Consider the following 21422-nt stretch of genomic DNA (forward strand, 5'->3'; position numbering starts at 1 on the left):
TTTCTTCTTCTATATTCAATTCTTCATTTTCCAGTTTACAATACTTTTGTTTTCTGAAAAGCACTGTATCATGAGTTATAAAAGCATTCCCAATTCTGTAATTTGCTAGCTATGTGACTCTGGACTAGTGGCAAATGATGTAACAACTGGGCAGCTAAGTGACTCAGATTACTAAGTGCTCCACATGGAATCACAAAGACCTGACTTCATTTCCTGTCTCACTCAAACTACCTGTGCAACCCTGGCCAAGTTCTTAAATTCTTTCAGCCTTCATTTCTTCATCTGTAAAATGGGGATAACAATAGCAGGTAAATCCCAGTGTTGTTGTGAAGACACAATGAGATTTATAAAAATTCCACATAAAATACTAGATATTATGATGCCCTCTCCTCCTATTCTGTAAACTCTAATGCAGTGGTCCTCAAACTTTTTAAATAGGGGGCCAGTTCACTGTCTCTCAGACTGTGGGAGGGCACGACTACAGTAAAAACAAAACCTCACACTGTCTCCGCCCCTCCGCCTATTTGCATAAACGTCCTCAACCAGCCAGCCCGGTAGCAGTTTGAGAACCCCAGCTCTAATGGCTTCTTAGCACCTCCAAGATAAAATACAAATTATTTTTCCTATCTTCCCATTTTCCTTATTCCTTATAACCTTCCAGTACTTGACTGAACCAGTGAGTATTCTGACTGTTCCTCACAAAAGACATCCCATCTCCTAAATGTAGCCATTTTAACTGACTCGGTTTCCTGGGCTTCAAGTGTTAAAATCCCACCTTCTGCAAAAGCCTTCCCTGATTCTCCCCTCCCCCAATGTCAACGCTTTCCCCCTAAGATTATTTCTAATTTATGTTTAGTTTCTACATTTGATCCCGGGATGATGCTTTAGTACAATTTGCCTTTTTTCTGTTTCCTCATTGCTAAAGCCCGGTGTATAGATGATGACTTGATTCCCACATTTTACTGTTTGGACTATATAACCCAATTCCTTGGACTTCAAAATCCGGGGCTCTTTCCAATGTCTCCCATGAAGAATTTGCCGTTGAAGGCCAGTGATCACGAGGCGGTCAACCCCTGCGCGGACCATTTAGCACGGTGAGAAAGATGACCCGTGAGCCGCACCGCTGCAGAAAATTCAGGCCGGCCAAGGTCACTTCTGGAGGCAGTGTTACACTGCGAGTTTGGAGGGACAAACGCCGAGACAACAAATCCGAGGCTGGTTCTGGCTTCTAGAAGAGCAGAAGTCAAGATGAAGCAGCTTTTACGGCTGTGGAGAAGAGCCAACGCGAGTGCCGGATTTGGGGCGGCGAGCAGGAAATGGAGAACGACTGGGAGCCCAAGAATCGATTTCCGATTCCTGATTGGCTGGGCTGCCTCCCGGGGCCGAAAAATGGGGTTAAACTGCGCCAGGTGAGGTTCAGAGAGGGATCTTCTCGCCCGTGGGTTCCCAAAGAGCTGGAAAAAGGGCATTAGTGGGAAGGAGAGCTAAGGGGAAAGAATGGCCCTAACCGGGGGGATGAGTTCGAGGGGGATTGAGCGCCCGGTGCCTGTTTTACAGTAGGCGTTGAATAAATGCTTGGGAGGGAGGGAGGGAAGGATCCTCTACGACACATAAACAGACGCTGGTAGCCTGCCCTGGAAAGTTTTCCCGGGTCGGAGGTGTGATGCCCCAGCCCTGCCCACCCAGCGCCACAAAGGAGACCTCCAATCCAGACACCAGGCCCCACAGACTGAGCTCAAGGACCCGTCTAGAAGTGCAGCTTACTCTCCACTCTCGCGATAAAAAAAAAAAAAAAAAAAGCCCGAAATCTCCCGCCCCGAGGTGGGGAGGGGCATTGTGCGTGCGCGCAGGAGGGGGGCGGGGAAAAACGGATGAACTATGAAGCGCGGAATGGGCCATCTCGACGTCTAAGAAACGAGACACTTAGAAAACACCTCGTCTCCGCCAGGCCCGAAAACCTCCTGTCTCTTTAACAAACTGACAACTAGAGGGTGGGTCCCCGCAGGACGGGCGGACACTCCCATTGGCCCTTGCGGACAAGAAGTGGGCGTGGGTAGGACGCTTCTGTTATTGGAGTCGGAGGCTACTGGTGAGGGGGAGTGGGTGCTTCTTCCCTTTCATTAGGGAAAAAAAAGAAAAGGCTCCCAGGGGACGGGGGCAAAAGGGAAGGGGGTTGGGAAGGGGGTTTCTGTGGGTCCCAGGGGTGGGTGTTGAGGGGACGCCCCCCACAGGCTCCGGGCGAAGGCCCTTCCAGAGAGAGATGCCCCTACCTGCCCGAGCCTGCGTGAGTCCCAGCCGGTGCTGACGGTACTGGGAGCAGCCCAGCAGCCGCCCCTTCTCTGTCCACCCCAGCGCCTTCCTTCCCCCCTGTTTTGCAGGTTCGCAGTTGGCATGATGGCAGAAAGGGCCTTCCCGAATCCCTACCCAGATTATAGCAAATCCCAGGCAATGGAGTATTTTGACACTTCGGGGAGGGTGAGTTTTTGGCTTTGTTTGTTTTGTGTGTTTTTTGGAGGGGGAGAAGAATGCGTTGTGGGGAGTCATTCATGTCTTGCTCTTTCCCCCCCCACCCCCTCCCCCAGAGTCTTGGTTCCGCCATTAGATGTTCCTGCTGGTAAATGAAGGGAAAGAGAAAAGGATCAATCAATCAAAACATGAAACGCTCTTTTCAGGCCAGGCACGTGCTTCGTGTTTGGGGATACTAAAGAGCCTCTCTGGTAGCTTATCGTCTAAAATAAACACAGATTCCCTGCTATGGGTCAAGCATTGTGCAAAGTGTAGATGGCTTTGAAAAAAAAAAAAAAAAAAAAGCAAAATATAGCCCCTGCCCTCAATGAGTTCAGGGGGAGACAATATACACTTTTATTTAGAAATAATGTAAATAAGAAAAAAAAATCATCAGAGAAAATACTAGAAATGAGAGGTTAAGAAAGGCTTCCTGTAGTCTATGTGATTTTTATTTTGGACTTGAAACCAGCAAGATCAATGGTCTGAAGAAAGTGTAGTCATTGCGGAAAGGAGGAAATTTATTAAGTACCTACTATGTGCTAGGTACTATGCTAAGCACGTTACAAATAAAATCCATTTTCATTTTGACAACAAACCTGAAAAGTAAATTCTCTTATTATCCCCATCTTACAGTTGAGGAATCTAGTGTATTGCAGGTTAAGTGAGAGAAAGAAGTTAAGGGTGCTTTGTGGAGCAGTGAACAGTACAATAAGCGTGGAGTCAGGAAGCCCTGAGTTCAAATACTGGCCTTAGGTACTCTAGCTGTGTGAGTTACTGGTTTGCTTCAGTTACTTAACCTCCTGCCAATTTCCTCATGAATTACTGGTCTGCTACAGTTACTTAACCTCCTGCCAATTTCCTCATGAGTAACGTTCAATTAATCAGTAAACAATAAATGATGGCCATCTGGATTGTGAAGACAGTAATAGCATTTATCTCCTAGTGGTGTTACCATCCGATGAGATTTGTAAAGCACTTAGCATGCTACCTGGTACATACATAGTTCTGGTGTACTACTTCCCTTTCTTTACCAAGGATTACAACTATTAAAAATCTGAGAGGGAATTTGAACTACAGCTCCAAATCTGTACACCTCACTGCCTCCAAAGAAAAACACAAAAACAACCAGGCTTTTAAAAAAAAAAAAAATACCAAATCAAGGCTTTCAGCTTTAATGCATATAAAAATATTTGGAGTTGTTGTTTGCTTTGTAAATATGGAGGATTTTTTTCTGGAAAAACCTGGGCCTTCAATTTTATTCCTGGTTTGAAAACTCTTCTAACAATTCAATAATTTATAGTTCTAGCCTTGCTTTGGGATCCCCCCATCTTATAGGAGTCAAAGGCAAGACTTGAATCCAGATCTTCCTCATTCCAAGAGATCCCTCCTTTACTCCCTCTTCTCCCCTCCATCTTCCTTTTGTTACCTCTTAGGTTTGGAGAATGAAGTGGTGGTGGTTTGTTTTTTAATGACAAGTGGTAGTTTTTGTTATTTTTGATGACAAGCTTCATTTTTTATGATTGAGATTTATTTCAAGTTTATGTTCTGATAAAAACACAAGGAGTCTGTTAAAACATCTGTTAAGCACCTCTCATATTTCAGACACTATACTAAGCTTGAAGGACAATTCTTGTTCTCAAATTGCTTATGCAACTTGATGGAGGTTTTGTCTTTTGTTGGGCACTAAGTATTTAGACTGAAAATCTTATTCTTTAGATTGACCTGAAATTTGGGATAAAGGCTTAAAACCATCCTTTTTGCCCTTAAGTCTTCTGTAGCATCTCCCTACTCACTAGAAGTAGTTCATCAACATGAAGAAGTTGATTAGCTGTAGATACTCTCTGGATTACTTTAATTTATTCTTAATATCATACAAAAGAGAAAACTGAAAATGTGTAGGAAATTACTAGGAAGTATATATTGTCTTATTTGGAGAATGGAATTTTTAGTGAGAAAAAAAGTGCTTTTAAGAGTAACCAGTTTTAAGAAACTAATCCACAAACATATTTACTTTGGGTTCTTTAAAAACACAAACCAATTTTTTGCTTTACCAGTTAACTCCTCTAGGTATAACAATCATATATTCCAATACCACAGGACACTAGAATTTATTGGCTTCTAAAAGACTTATAGATCCCATGTTACATGTCTAATGGAGTAAGACATGGCAAGAGAGTGACGTTGACCCAGCCTATACCTAACTGAATCTGTTCCCTCCAAAGTTACCAGTGAGTTTTTAATTGCCAAATCCAATGACTTTCTCAATCTTTATTCTTTTTGATCTTTGACAGCCTTTGACACTCTCAGTAGGTTTTCAAGACATCATTCTTTTCTGATTTTTTTTTTTTTTTCCTATACCTATTTGATCTCTCCTTCTTGGTCTCTTTTGGTGGATCTTCATCCAAATCACTCCTACTTATGGTGAGTGTCCCGGAGGTCTGAACAGTATCCTCTTCTTCTTTATCACTCTGCCTGGTAATCTAATCATCTCATAAAAGATTTATCATCTCTCTATATATGATTCCCAGATCTATATATACTAGTATCACTTAGATTATATTAGGCCATATTATGGGTTGCCTTTCTGATATTTGGAGCCAGACATCTCCCAACATCTCACACTAAACATGTCTGAAACAAAACACATTCCCCCTCCCCCCCAAAAAATCCTCTCCTCTTTAACTAATACTATGGCAGGGACCACCATCCTCTGTCACCCAGACTCAAAATCTCATCATCAACCTCTACTTAGACTCATAATATATATATAATGTGTTGTCAGATTTTATCATTTCTATCTCATGTAGTAACTCCCCTATTCCCTTCAGGAGCAAGTAGAAAGTTTCCATTTTTAAAGTTGTTGACACCTTAGACCCTTCATCTCTGTGTAGATATACTTCCCTTCTCACTTCGTTATCCAAATAATAGCACCTCACACATGACAATTCTGTATTTTATGTCTTTTTACTATTCTTCATTCGTGGAATGCTTTGCCCTATTACCTCTGCCACCTAACTTCCCTGGCTTCCTGCAAGATTAAACTCAAGTCTTATCTTATTTAGAAGACCTTTTAAAGTCCTGTCATTTGATTATTTTCTTCTCTCTGTGATTACTTCACATCTGGGATGAATGGGAGGGTTTAGGGAAGCCTAGCACCTCTGGTGCAAGGGTTTGTTGAGCCCTTTTCGGAGTTATTATTCCTCACCCCACTTTCACCTGGGGTTCCAATAGGCTTGTAACAACACATGCAGTGACCACACCCTGGTGGAAGTGCCTCTTCAGATGGGATTAACCTGGTGGAAGGAACAAGCTTTAGATGACTGAGAGTTTGGAGGATGTTTATTGGAAGCATGGGAAGACTTCCTCCGGCTAAATGGGTGGATGAAAACATCTTGTTCCTGCAGCCATGAAGGCTGCTGAAACCAGCACTGTGGAGCATTTTGAGCTTGGTCAGACATCTGGGAAATTAAGGTCATTCACAGCCTTCTCGACCCTTGTCCTGCCCTGCAACTTCAGTGCCTCTGACAACTTTGCATAATTGTCTCCCTTAAATATCCAGTTCATTTTTGCCCACCCTGGCCTTGGTCCTTTTCAAAAACAAAAATAACTTGCTAATACTTGGAGTTGTTAAAAAGTAGAATAGGATGCCTTGGAGGTGATCCTGGACTGTTTCCTTTAATATCTTCAGAGTGGCTGACTGATCTCTAGTTAACAATGCTAGAGAGGCTATATATTTATAAGTGATTCTGTGATGCATAAAAAGAAAGGACAGTGATTGTGATTAGAGAAATGAAGTTGGATTTTACTTTTTAAATGTCACCGTAGTGAGGAGGTCTTTGCAATCTTCTTGAAATTTCATAGTTCCATTTAGCAGCTTAAAACTTAACTCTGAATCTAGGGTAACTCTGAATCTAGGGTAACTGCATATAGAGATGTCATAAAAATAGGTCCTGACTTGTTCCATAAAACTACTAAAATATTATTATTTATGTGACATTACTTCATGCCAGAACCTCAGCTGAGACTAAAGGCCCCAGGATGTGTCAAAATAGGAAAATGGTACCTCATATTCCAGGTTGTCTTATGTATAAAATGTTTTTAAGGAGGAAAATGGTGTATCTAATTTCTTTGATGTTAGATATTTAATTTTATGCTGTGTTCTGATTTTATTTCAGTTTTTACTTTGCTTTCTGATATTTCACTATAAAAAAATTTAAATCACTGAAGCCTTTTTTTCCTTTTTTCTAAAAAAAATAATATAGAACTTACTGTTGTGCTATATCCAAGCATTAACCACACCAAAACAATAATCACATTTATTTCACATTACCCATTTCCTGACAGTTCCCAGAAAACAAAATAAAACAAACAGGAAGAGTTCTAAAAACATTAAAACACAGGGGATCTGGCTCCAGAAAGCTGTCCTCTTTAATATGTTAACTCCAAAATTTCACTTTAGTCACATAAATTGTGGAATATATCTCAAAAGGAGAATTTTAAGAATAAAAGAGAGTCCTGGCATTCTTAATGACTCTTAAGCTAGTTTTTGAGAGTTTCTTCTGATTATTCCCATAATATTAATTATTTAATAACTTCCCCCAAATGAATACTATTTTACATCATAGAATCATTTTATTATACATTATAGGCTAGGCAGAAAAACATATTTCTCTGACATGCCCCATCCACAGTCTTTATGAAGTGACTTGAATTAAGTATAACTCATTTCACCTGTTAGGTAGATTAATGTGTGTTTTAATTGATTTAAAGACTATTTACATGACTACTTATAAGTAAATTTTACCCCAATAACTATGTAATATTCTTAAAACTTTTAACCTGATGGAAACATAAAGGCTATTTCTTATCTTAGTGAAATGTAACATTGAATATTTGCTTCACATAAATGCAGCAAAGTAGTAAGTGATTTAGGTGTACTTAATTGATAGTTGTGAAGCACTGGTAGTTGAAATTTAAACGAGATCTGTGATTTATTTTACTTTTTTCTGCCATGCTACTTTTAATGAGTTTTTATAACAAAAGTGGTTAAAATATACTGTTAGGGGAAATAACAGTGTTACTGTTTGACTAATAAAACATAGCAGCTTGAAAAAAACTCCACAATAAGTGTCCTCTAATGCTTAGTTTTTAAAATCATTGTAAATAGTTTAATATACTGTAGAAATAGGGAAGATAATACATGAAAAACTAAGCCAAAAAGTATTCCCATTTTCTGAAAAAAATATTTAACTGTTTTATCATTCGGTTTTTGTTTGGCATATTTAATCTAAGAACTCTTTGTTCTTTTGAATTAAATTGGAAGCAAAAAAAAAAAAAGGGTATTGTCCATGTTTTAGTGCTGAAAGTGGTATGATATACTGCAGAGTAGTATACTTAGAAGAATACCAGCTTCAACATTTACTAACAATGGCACCTTGGACAATTGTCAGCTTCTCTGAGCTTGGATTTCAGCGTCTGTAAAGTAGGGATACTGAAACTTGTATTCTGTATGGAAAGCGTTATTGAGGGGCGAAGGTGCTTTATAAATAGTTAAGTGCTGTCATCATCCTCCTCCTCAACAAACATTTATAAAAAGATTATGTGCTGTGCTAAGTGCTTGGGGGTACCCCCCCCCAAAAATAGCAATGACAGAACCTGCTCTCCATGAGCATACTCTCTGTGAAATCATGTTTTACTATTATTACCCACCTGAAACTTTTTAGGAAGATTTAAGAAATTATATGTCAGCAAGGCCACCCAAAATGACAAGCAATAATGAAACTCTTGACTGATTTAACAAACAAATAGTTCAGCCAAGCAGAGAAATGAGGAAAACCAACTGCCTGCCTGTTTATTTGGAGCAAAGTTCTCTTTTAAATGTTTACTATATATCAGACTTAATCCTTATTCTGAAAGACATTACATTCTAATGGGAATAAATATTTATATACCATATCAAAGTTAGCACATGATATTTGTCTTGATATATCCTCATAACAACCTGTGAAGTAAATGCATTATCTCCACTTTATAAATGGGAAAACTGAAACAAAGAGAGGTTAGTGATTTCCCCAGTTTCATAGCCAGTAAGTAGCAAAGGCAGATTTGAACTCAGATCTTGGATTCTAAGTCTAATACTCAGTCCCTCACACTGCCAGGAGAGACAAATGGGTCCTGTGTTTTATCAAATGCATTTTTTTTCCTTTTTTAATATTTACAGCTTACTACTGACTTCTCTCAACGTATAAACAATAGGATTCGAGAGCTTCTTCAGCAGATGGAAATAGGCCTAAAATCAGCCGACCGTCGAGACTGCACCACCTACACTGGATGGGCAGGTATGAAGACTCTACAAGTTGTTCTCTTTTATGTGAAAACAAAAATATTTGCTAATCATTGCTGTCAGGTTGAATAATTCACTAATTCACTTCTTGTGGCCTTTTCTTTCAAAGAGACGTGATTAGATCATCATTTTTAATCTGCTGGGCAGAGCCTAAAAGAATCATAAATACTTACAGAGCACTTTAAAGTTTATAAAGCACCATCTTCTCAACAGTTATATGACAGTCAGTGGAAGCATTACCCATGAAGCTGAGAGAGACTTAGTGAGGTTGAATCATTTGTCCATGGTCACATAGATAGGAAATACCAGGCAGGAGTCAAATCCAGGTCTTTGTATTCTAAATCTAGTGCTCATTCCACCATGGCAAGCCAATCAGTTATAGCCTAACTACATTTGATTTTCCCATTAATTGAAGAGAAAGCACACACTTTAATTTCACAGATGACAACTACTTTGGAATGGCCTGCTGCAGAAAGGAATTAGAATTCAAAATTACCATGAAAAGTCAGCTAAGAAGCAAACAATTAATTGTGGTAAAGACATTTGGTTGAAGAGCATACTTAGCTACAAGGTATGAGCAGATACAAAGTAATCAGACACTTGGAAATATAGCTACAGGACAAATTAGTAACAAAACTCATGGGTCAGTAGTGTTACCCTAGTTAAACTTAGCATTTTAATGGATATAGGGTGATGGTTCTCTAATCCTTCTATTGCACTTAATACTAATCACACTAAGCTTTTATCTGTTCTTAAGTTTCAAAACTTAAAAGTCTTACAATTTAGAAAGCACTGGAAGGAAATTTACAAAGATGACTCGAATTATACAGTGAGAGAAGTAAAAGTACTAGGATTTTGCCTAGAAGAATGGTAGAAGGATGTTTTCAGATATTGAAAAAGTGCTAAATTAGCACCTTAAATTTAGAGCACACACAAAGACTATACAAAACACCATAAGAAAGGCATACCATAATGTCTTATAGGATTCAAAATTAAAATCAGTCTTAATAATATGTAAGCCCAGAAAATAAGCTTAATAGTCTTGAAAAATACTAAATTTAGTAAATGTTTTCCTTTTCCCCTGAAAATAGAAAAAAAAAAAAAAAGAAAAGAAAAAGAAAGAAGTTTTTGTTCAGTATTTGGAATTTAGGTTATGCACAGAGACTTTTCCTCTCTAATACAAGAGTAGTTAAATATTAAAATTAGAGTAACTCATATATGCTGAGAGTCACGAGTCACAATGACATATGGGAGGAAAGGATGGTCATAAAGTTAGGAAAACCTGATTTCAAATCTTGCTTCTGTCAATCAAGCCCTGATTCTGAATTTCATTTTTCTACCTTATCTAACATTTATGCTGCTATTTCATTTCTAAAAAGAAAATCTTGAAAAAGAGATGTGAATTTAAGGGTTGCTAACAAATAACTTTCACATGTAAATCACCAGTTCAAACTAAATTCAGGGCAATAGTGTCCAATGGTTCAAAGCACATAAGTAGAAGATAGAGCTTTTATTTAAACTTTTGATAAGTGGTTTCTCTTTGACCCTAAAGCCTTGTTGAAACCAAATTTTGAATTGTCTTGGAAACTGAAAAATGATTTTGTATCAGTTTAAAAGAGGCTTCTTGGTAGAATCACCTGTTTTGCCCATAGTATTTCTTCTATATTCCAAGTTCACTTCATCTTTCTCCTCCAAAACAGCTATAGTATTTGTTGCAACTTAAATAACAACAGGATGAAGCTAATTGTCACATTAAATATTTGAGTGTGATTTCTGTTGCTAGGCATTTGGTGATTTTTTTTATGTTAATAGAATCATCTAAATAAATTTATTATTTTTAAGGCAAGCAACCTAATACTTTCTAATGTTTGATAAATGTTTTACAGTGCCTGTGTACAACCAAAATTTTTAATATTAAAATATAATGAAAACCTGCCACTTATTATCCTAGACAATATTACTAAGTACCTTTTACTCATAAGAATAGAGTCTTGTTATACAAAATTATTACCTAGAATTTCATTTTATAACAAGGGCATTAACAGCAGTGTTTAAATGTACTCTAAATATATAATTAAATTAAATATCTAAATAGTATTCAATTACCAGTACATTTTGTATTGTCTTGCTAGAGATCTTTTTTTTTTGGGGGGGAGGCTGAGGTTAAGTGACTTGCCCAGGGTCGCACAGCTAGAAAGTGTTAAGTATCTGAGATCAGATTTGAACTCAGGTCCTCCTGAATTCAAGGCTGGTGTTCTATCCACTGCACCACCTAGCTGCACCCTCTTGCTAAAGATCTTAATCCTTTTCTATCTTTTGTACCACTTAATGTCCATGTTACTTATGCTTGATATATAATTGCCCCATTTCCTTTTCTGGGATTATGTGTTAATTGAAACTGATTTTAATTTTGAATCCTAAGACATTGTGGTATGCCTTTTTTATGATGGTAAAGTTTTTGCTCATGCCCCAAATTTAAGGTGCTAATTTAGCACCTTATTCAGTATTTGAAAACATTCATGATGTAACTCTTGGAAAATAAATCCTCCAATAGGTCTGTGATGACAAAAGCATGGGATATTCTTTTGAGACACAGATCATAATTCACTTACACTTCTTCCCTGTGCCCTGTCTATTCATATCTAAGGAATCTGAATAAGAAAACTATCAGAGGAGCATTATAGGAGTTATGGTCTATAAAAATGAGTTGGAGGATTGAAGGTCATGTGAGGACAGAGTATAGAATTAGAAATCATAAGACAGAGAAAAAGAATGATAAAAGATTATAATCAAAAAAGGGAACTTCAGGACTCCTGAATATGGAAGTGGAACATCCGGAAGAAATGGCAAGAATAAGGAGGAGAAATAGGTTATGGGTGGAACTGGGAAATTAAGGTCTTTTAGGGAGTATGGATTGAAGTATGGATATTGAAGGTCCCTTAGGATAAGGATAGAACTTGGAGTGAAGAGAAAGATTTAACCTGGCACTGAACTTACTGAGGGAAGAAAGAGGAGGAAAGAGAGTGTCCAAGTGTCCATGCTGGTAGATATCAGACATAAGAATCTTGATTGGGTGATAAATTCATATTGAATAATCTCAAAGGAGCAGAGGCCATTCAGTGACTGAGGAGCAACAAGTGTTTCCTTGCCCCAGTGCATTGGTGGGTATGGATGCATGTACAACCGGCCCTGGAAGACTACCTGTGTGTTATCAGGAGGAGTTGTTTCAGTGAGAACCAGAAGATTGAGGGAGTAAAAAAGGTTTATGATGAAATAAGTTTGTGAGCTTTGGAAGCATTGCAAGGAGCACAGCAGAAGGTATGAGTGGATGTGAAGTAGACATTGGTAAGGGGATGGAGTTGAGATTTGGGGTGTTAAATGGGCATTTGAGGTCAGAGGGGAATAAGAGCAGGCAGGGGAGATGGGATTGGACTTTGTGCAGTGACAGCCAGGGATTCAGAATCCTGAAATGGAAGAGTCAGGTAGGCTAGAAGTTCCCATTGTGGAATAAGCTCAGGCAGATTATCAATGGATGCAGAGAGATTTATTGAGGAAGGTAATTCACAGACCTTTCTTGAAGTCTGCTCAGTCTAACCCAATGGGTGTATCAGTCAGGAGTAGGCAAAGGTATAGTGTGGGGTGAGGTGGGGGGGCGGGGTCTGGTCATGAGGCAGGAATGTCAAAGTGAATCTGATCTGGAAATGGTCTCAGTACCACTGCAGAAGTCCCTAGAATGAGGCCAGAGGTAAGATACCTAGGTCCTAAACTGACATAGGGCTCTCTGAGAAGATTCAGTGTGAAAATAAAGGCCAAACATGATTGTTCGTTTTTATGCAGTGGTAAAATGAAACATTTTATATTCAAAAAATGTTAACTTCTGTTGGTTTTACCACATATTTGGACTTCAACTAAAGATTTAGTTTAAACTTTTTCAGCAGAATACTTAGAAGTTCATGCTGTTCACTACAGTGCATGAAGTTCAAAAAATTCCCCTATAGAGTCAGGCATACTCATTGCTGTCTTTTGTAATGTTGATGTAGTCATTCCTAAATACAAATTTAAATAAAGCAAAAGAAAAAATCTTGAAATTTTTATTTCCAAGATTAGTTTTTATACTCAACTTCTTGCCTTTTTGGAGGAAAAGCAAAGAATGTAATGAAGTGATTAGTGATTTTTTTAAATAGGCTTCAAACATACTGTTTTTTCCTCCAAGTTTGGCACACTTATATATCTGGTATTTTATTATCTTCCATAGTTAATTTCAATACCACATAAAAGCTGTATACCTAGCTTTTTGCCTTCCAGTCCTTTGTAAAGTAGAAAGAGTGAGTAACAAATGGTAAAAACTTTATGAGTAAAAAATTCTTTATTATCTACAGCCCATTTTGGAAGTCAACAAGGCTAATTTTAGGTGGTATTCTTGAAAAATTGGAGGATGAGTTTTGTTTATTTTGATGAAGAAGAGTAACTTATATGCCATGCAAGAAGTACTGATTTTCAAAGAACTGGAAATCAATAAAATATACAGAACTAAAAAGACTGAATGCATTTTAATTTTTGATTCAGAAAATAGCTTAATATTGTATAATACCACAGGATTATCATTATCAATGTGAGTTATCACTTAGGTGACAAGTAGAAAAAAATGTCCTTAATTGAGAGATCCTCTTGATAGAATACTAGATGTCATCCTTTATTTCTATTTTTTAACATTTGAACACTCCAGAATGTGATGATGTATTTCAAATACACTTTCCTGACTTTGGAATTTATGGTCTAAATTTTACATACGTCATAAGTACAACATAAGACATTCAAACAATGACAGCATGATATTAGCAGTGTATAGAGCTTCTGAATAATTATTTTAAATAAGGTGCTCAGGCAAAAGTCATGAAGGGGAATCTGAAGGGATAGGCAAGGGTAGAATGTCTTTTAAAAAAAAAAAAAAGTTTAGGGTGAAAGTTTTTAGGATTAAAATTAAACCTTGGAAAGATTCCTATGGTCTGCACCTAAAGAAAATGGAATCTTCTTTTGTATAATTTTTTTCTTCCTAATCCTGTATTAATTTATTCAATGTGATTGCTGAACAGAAAATTAATTGGGCCAAGACAGGAGCTTTTTCTCATAATTGCTTATGTAGAAAAGGGTTGTTGAGTATCTTCTCATGTAAATCATCACCCAGTAGTCTGAAATCAATCGGTAGCTCTTGCAGCTGCTAATAAGAGATATAAAAATGAACAGCTTCAGCTCTTTTCACAAAAATCCCCTCTTATGAAATGTGGTACAGCGAAGTGCAGTACTATACCTAGTGATGTATGACGTTTGCAGGCAATAGATTTAAGATGTTAGTTTTCCAGTTTAATCTTTCCATACTGTGCTTATAGAATCTCCTTGCCAGCGTCCTCCAAGTGCTTTGGTGGACCATATTTTCAAACTCCTTTTGATTATTTCCACCTGGAGGTCATATTATCTCCAAATCAAATCTAAACTATATAAAAAACTTGCTGCTCTTCCTAAATATTCCATTTCTAATTTTTATATTTCTGCTTCATTACTTCCCAATCACCCCATTTTGTAACCTGAGACTAATCTTTGATTAGTCCTTTTCTCTTATCCTTCATATCAACATCCTATCCTTCCTAACTCCCAAATATCCTGTATAATCTGTCTTCTCTTGTCCTTGAAAGTGATCTCTCCATTCTTGGATGTCTCCTAACACAATGAACTCAGGCTTTCCTGACTCCATGCCCAATGCTGTACCTAAATGATAATAGACAAAAAGATGATGAGGTCTTTCATGATTCTCTTAGTGCTTTTACCTCCCTCTCCCAAATTACTTCGTTACTTCTATTCTATATACATGGTGTATTTACTTATCATTTTACATCATATTTCACCCAGTAAGATGTAAGCTTAAGGATTAGAACTATTTTGTTTTTTATCTTGCATATAATGGCTGCTTAATAAATGTGGGCCAAATTGGAATGCATTTATTTTTTAACTATTAGATGATTTCACTCTTACATGGAGTGAAGTGTATAGGTCAGAGAGGATTAGCACCTGTGGTGTGGGGACTTATCAAGCCCATTTCAGGGCTGCTTATCTATCTTTGGTGTCCAACCATTCACTCAACTCTCACCTGTGGCTCAGAAAAATGTAACTGCCTCACCTAAATCCTCCACTTAAATCCATTCAAATAAGTCGACATGTTAATGTTACTGGTCCTCTTAAAAAACAGAGGTCAAAAAACATTAGATGATATTTTCAATTAACAATATTAGTAGTCCAAAAGGGTCACAGTATTATGATGTCATAAGAGATGTTTCTTCCTCTGACTTGCAATATATATAATCTTTGAGCAACCACCTTATAATTTGGTTCCTAGATGATGTTGACACCAGACTTAAATGATGTTTGTCCTTCATTTTCTAAGAGAACCAGTGACATCCCTAGAGTGGTTTCTTGACTTCCATGTGAATTGGTTTAAATGAGACATAGTTGTGCAGTCATCAGCCTCACTCTTCACCTCAGTCATTGAAATTCAGTAGCAGAAGAAAAGAAAAAGTGGCTGGTGATGACCTTGTCATAGTGGATGACTTTGATGACTTAATGTCTTTGATGACTGACCAAGTTCAAAGTGATCAACAGTTCTCCTTCAGCTACCCACATGGCCTTTGAAATAAATTATTCTCACAAGCCTGTTCTGCCAGGGGAAATCTTCACATGCATAGGATAGATGCCAAATTCACCATGAGTTTGAGGCATGTTGGCTCTTCTCAATCTGGTTTATTCCATCTCCTGGGATTGTTTTACTAGGATGTGGCCATTGCACATGCTACAGCATCTTGGAGCCATAGGTAAAAATTGGGTAACAGGTAGGCAGCAAAGGGTAAGTAAATAGCTCAGAAAAGGAGTACATCAGAGTACATGCTAATAAAACAAGAACCATGTGGTTAGCTGTGGAGCATTTAGAACTTGCTCAGACATCAAAGATATCAAAGACATTTACTATAATGTCATTGATAGGACATAATAGCTGATTGAATATGAGGCTTAAGGATGAGAGAGAAAAGTCAAATATGAAGGTTTCAGGTCTGGCATTTTAACAGAAAGAATTAAGACAAGAAGAGAGGAGCAATCTTGGAAATAAAAATATACTTGGTTTCAGCCATTGTGAATTTAAGGTGGAGTTAATATTAGTTAATTGTTTATAAGTTAATGTTTATATAGAATTTTCCTCATTTTACAGATAAAAAAACTAAGGCATTGAGAGGCTTAAGTGCTTTGCTGAATGTCAAAATGCAAAGCTGGAATTTAAACCACACCTTCTAATACCAAGTGCAAAGTTCTGCCTCCACAGAAAAGTCAGAAGATAGTTAGAACTGAGTATAGGGTTCTTAATCTCCTGACATAGAAAGACTTCCTTTGTAAGAGCTCACACCTTTTAATGTCAGAAATTTCTTAGATCCTCATATGATAATATCCTCTTTATTCAACCATATTTATAGAATACTCATCAGAATTTTTGTCCTATAGACCTGTTATGTTTGTTTCTGTCTCTGCATTTCCTCATGTTCTTGCTTGCACTGGCTTCTATTCTCTTCCCTCTACCTAACCTTATCAAATATCTAATAATCAAATTTTTGTTCAAGCCCTATTTCCTCCATGAATCCTACATTCAGTGATATTTCTTCTTTCTAAAGTCCTATTGTATATGTACTCTTATTATAATTGAACTCAATAATAACCTGTCTTGTATTAGCTGTTAGTATTAACATACTTGTATTGTCCATCCAACTAGATTATTGTTATGAGCCAGAAGAAGTCTGTACTTAAAACAAGGATTCTTACAAGGTGCTAACTCAGTGGAATTAATAAGACAATGATTCTCTAGTTTAGCATGATGATTAGTAGTTCTCTAGTTTAGTACATGTATTTAATACTTAATATAGTTCTACAAGATTCACACCTACGATGATGTAATTATAATAGAGTATATAACAGTCAGCAGGGATGCAGACAGATTCATTCCATCGTCCACCTTTGTGGTGGCTGGAGACTGAAGCACGAGCCCTCAGACTCAGAGACAGATTCACTTCATCTCACACCACTATGTTGGCTGGCCTATCCTCCTGCATTTCCTCCACTAAGACCAAGGCCCATCTGAAGGACCTTCAGAAAGCTAGCTGAAGCCCCAGTCAAGGAGACAAGACTTTGAAGGAGACAATAAAGAATTTGGACTTTATCCCTGGCTGGTCCAGAGACCTCCAGAAAACCAACCAGAATACTACAGATTATAAATTTCTGAAAGATAGGAATCCTCTGTTTTAAGCCGTGTGTAAGCTTAATTGTTCAATTCAGTGCTGAGCATGTAGTTTTAGATTAGCCATCTGACTTTCAGATCAAAAAAGTGGTATGCCAGAGGATTTTGAGTAGTATAGCTATGGAGAGTGTGTGTGTGTGTGTGTGTGTGTGTGTGTGTGTGTGTGTGTGTGTGTGTAAGTAAATTTTTTGATGAAGTAATTTTTATCAAGGTATTAACTAGTAGTTAACATGTTAAATATTAAAAGATTTAATGATCATCCCAGGAACATTCTTATTTTAAAAGGCTTTTTTCCCCCCAGATAGAAAAAACCATTAGCAAAGTAACAGGTGATAGGGCTTTGTAGTTGTTCGTTTTTTGCCTGAGAACTACATGATTATCATATTGGCAAAGTTGTGACCAAAAAGGGAAAATAATGAATATTGTAGCCTGTGAGAAAACAGACACATTAGAGCACTGTTGGAGCTATGAATTGGAAAGGCATTTTGGAAAGCAGTTGAGAACTAGGCCAAAAAAATTATGAAACCATACATAGAGTGTCATTCAGAGATACTACAGCTAGGCCTGTAAATAAAGAGGTCAGAGAAACAAGAAAAGATCTTATGTGTGCTTAAATGTCTATGGCAGCTTTTCTTTTCAATGATGGTAAAGAACTTGAAAACAAGGAAGTGTTCATCAATTGGGGACTTGACTGAAAAAAATTACGACATATGAATGTAGAAGAATATAGTCACAAAGAAAAAAGATGATTTCAAAAAAAACCTGGACGTGAACTGGGATAACAATGATTTGAGCAGCGTATTTGTCATTTTAACTTTTGAATGTGTTTTAAACAATGTCACTGCATTTATGTGTTTGTTCAGGAGTATTCAAATATATTTGGGATCTCATTAACTATAGTTCTAACAAACATATAGATCATCCCAATCTATGTTTGCCTTAAGAAGTCTACCCAGTCTGCTAGAGATCTTCCTTGGCTTTCTCCTGACACCATGAAGATACCATTGGAGCCCCTCTTGCCATTTATGTAGATTTATAGCCTTTAATAGTTAGGTGGCATGGAGGATAAAGCAGTGGACCTGGAATCAGAAAATTCGGATCCCAATATCTATGTGATTCTGTGAAGTCATTTGACCCCTATCCTGCTAAAATGATTGTATTGTAAAGTGTTTTAGCAAACCTTAAAAATATGAGTCAATTTGTTATCATCATCATTTCTTGCTCTAGCCATGTGACTAGTTTGTCAGTTCTTTGTGCTATACAATATTTTTAATGATGTCCTTTACTCCTGTTGTTCTTTAGAGTTCCTCATTGATTATGTTTACAGCCTGCTTCTATTCGCCATGAACTTTTCCATTATCCTTTGTATGATCTTGAATTCCTTGTCATTAACATGATATTCCCAGTCTCACTGAAAAACAGAAAAACTGGTAACTTATTTATATAGTAAAGATGGGCCGTTGCTGTTATGGGAATTTTGGGTAATCAGTAAAAGTTCTTTGAAGTTTCTCAAAAGCAGTCCCAACTCTGGATATCTAGCTCATTATTCATCTGTATTGATTGTCCCAGATATACATATTATTGGTTAGATGTCTATTCAGATACTTGTTGAACTCTTGAATAGTAGACTTTTTTCATCCAATTTTTCTTTCTCTTGTGAATGGAGAGGACAAATTTCTTTGAATAATTACAGATCTCTCCCATGAGGCTCTTGAATGTCCTGAGGCTTGATGAATTCAACACATTTACATCACACCCAGGAACAACTTGAAAACTTCTCCGTCTACAGAGAATTCCTCCTCAATCTGGACTCTAATATTTTTCTTTGTAGAGTGTTTATTGACTTAATTTGGGAAGTGTTACTAAATTAATATCTTCATAGTATTTCCCTACTATTTTATCCTTAGCAACTAATATTGGTACATTAGCTGCAGTTATTTTTGTGGTTATCTTTTTGCTTTTAACTTATCATTAATACTTCAATATATGATGAATCTGTTAAAGTAAGTCTTTAATAAGTGAAATAAGTCTTACAGATTTTAGGTCTTCAATAAAATAAAATCTACTTTGCCAACTCCTTTTTTTTTTTCCTTGCCTCTCCAGGTAGGTTTTGTAAGTTATGCCTCATTATAAATGTAATTTCTTACATTTAGTTTTATTTATAGCAAGAATATCGAGGTTGATATGATTCAGGTCCTCCAACAAAATAAACTACTTAATTATTGACATTTAGAATGCCAGTAGTAAAATTAAGGTTTCATAGAACCATCTGCCACATTTCCCCACTATTAACCAGGAAAGCAGAAAAAAAGATTGCATAGTACTGAGGGTCATTTTGTATTCTTGTCTGTTTCATGCCAAAAAAAAGATGTCATCACCAAACTAGTTGGTCTTTTAGTGTTGTCCCTCTTTATGATTAGCAGAGCTTGTCCTCAGAAAATAGACTCAATTTCTTTCTGGGCTCATAATGACCAACTTTTCATTATGATAGAACATTTCAGAACTGATGTTCTCTGTCACATTGAGGCATTGAAGTGAGACTTTTTCGTTTGTTAACAAGGACAACTACATTGCAGAAAAAGTATTGGATAGTTTTAAAGAATTCTAGACTTCAAGTCAGAAGAACTGGGTTTGATCACAGACTCTATCACTTATTCTCATGTGACCCTTAAAAGAACATGTCATTTCTCTCATCTTTAGTTTCTTCATCTTTAAAAGGAGAAGGATTGACTAGATGGTGCTTTAAGGTCCCATGAAGCTCTTAATCCTCTGATTTATAAAATGTATTAACTTTGAATAGTTTAAAAGAAGTCATGGAAGAGTAATAAGCTAATTAAAACATTGGTAAAAGTAGTAGAAATCTTCATTCCAGAGTAAATGCCATATATTGCTTTATACAAAATTAATACAGAATTCCTGATTATAGATTATCAACATTGGATGGCAGTTACAGGATAGTACAATGGATAGAGCACTGGGCTTGGATCATGAAGAAGAGTTCAAATCAGATACTTGCTAGTTATATGAACTTGGTCTGATTAGTTAACCTTGTTTGCCTCAGTTTCTCATCTATAAAATGATTCAGAGAAGGAAATGGCAAACTACTCCAATGTTTTTACCAAGAAAACCCCAAAATGGTTGGTCATGAAGAATAAAACATGATTAAAACAACTCAACAAAATCAATCTTGAAAAATGGAGGGGATATATAGATAGTTTAAAATATGAAAGACATTTTTAAATAGATATGTAAACCAAGGAGAGGAACAGATATTATTATTTAGCATTTCAAAAAAAAATGAAAGAATAAATGAAATGTAAGAGGCCTATTGTTTGTCAATTCAAAAGAGTGTAGTGTAAGAATTAATTGTCTCTGGTAACGTCACAAACTTAAGACACTACTTGATTAAAAATGGATTGCTACATCTTCAAGAATTAAGACAAATGTGTATTGAAGAAAAAAGAAGGGAAAATAATAAACCACATACAAATTATGCATCCTGTCTAACAGTAACATAGCCCTTGATACAAAATACAAATGATCTGTTAAAATGAACCTTTTTTATCCCAAGAAGACAGTAAGATTTTTTCCCCCTCTTTTATATCTCATCTACAGAACCAGGAATGACGTAATCCATTATAGGTAATTCATTACCTCCATTAGGTAATTGATAACAAGTGTAGCATACACAAATATCCCCAGTACTTTTCCCACAAACTATTCTATTCTCAGTAGTGATGGGTGATAGATCCTAGAGAATTCTTGAAGGAATATCATAGCACATCTTGCATCTTTAGTTTAAACTTGCTCTATAGGTTATCATGATTACATATGGGAAATTAAAATCCATTTTGTCCCAAGACAACAGACAAACATTAATCTCTGAGAATATGGGGTTATTTATTTAAATAGAATTAAAATGTTATCTATAAAATGAATAGTTTGTCAAATTAAAATTGAAATGGGGCCATAAGAATCCGTGACCTAGAAATCACATATCAATGTTACCATATTTGATTGTATTTTTCAAAATTTTGTTACATATTTTAATCTGGGAAGTGGCCTGCAACCTGCAGTTTTGATACTTCTGGATTAGATAACCATTGTGGCCAGTTTTTGTTAGGATTACTAGGTGAGAAATGGGCGTGGAATAATGCAAAGGGCTTCTGGGAAGAAGTACTCCAAGCAATGAACTTGCTCCTCTTAGAATTCCTAAGGTGTAAACTCCCTTCAAAGGTCTGAGCC

General features: G+C 36.7%; 1 protein-coding gene across 5 annotated transcripts in view; it reads left to right on the plus strand.

Annotated features, from left to right (window-relative positions):
- Nucleotides 1-459: 459 nt before the first annotated feature.
- LANCL1 (LanC like glutathione S-transferase 1) overlaps nucleotides 460-21422 on the plus strand; it is a 48311-nt gene continuing 27348 nt past the window's right edge. Inside the window, exons 1-4 of one of the 5 annotated variants that reach the window (XM_074298802.1) lie at nucleotides 460-676; nucleotides 926-1409; nucleotides 2379-2475; nucleotides 8729-8846. In XM_074298802.1, the coding sequence (XP_074154903.1) occupies nucleotides 1249-1409; nucleotides 2379-2475; nucleotides 8729-8846 (376 nt within the window). In that variant the 5' untranslated portion in view covers nucleotides 460-676; nucleotides 926-1248. Of the gene's footprint in view, nucleotides 677-925; nucleotides 1410-1689; nucleotides 2090-2160; nucleotides 2285-2378; nucleotides 2476-8728; nucleotides 8847-21422 lie in introns of those variants that run through there. The other 4 variants (XM_074298803.1, XM_074298805.1, XM_074298804.1 and 1 more) reach the window with 4 other exon arrangements.

The sequence above is a fragment of the Sminthopsis crassicaudata genome, chromosome 3 (assembly GCF_048593235.1).
Source record: "Sminthopsis crassicaudata isolate SCR6 chromosome 3, ASM4859323v1, whole genome shotgun sequence".
Taxonomy (NCBI): Eukaryota; Metazoa; Chordata; class Mammalia; order Dasyuromorphia; family Dasyuridae; genus Sminthopsis; species Sminthopsis crassicaudata.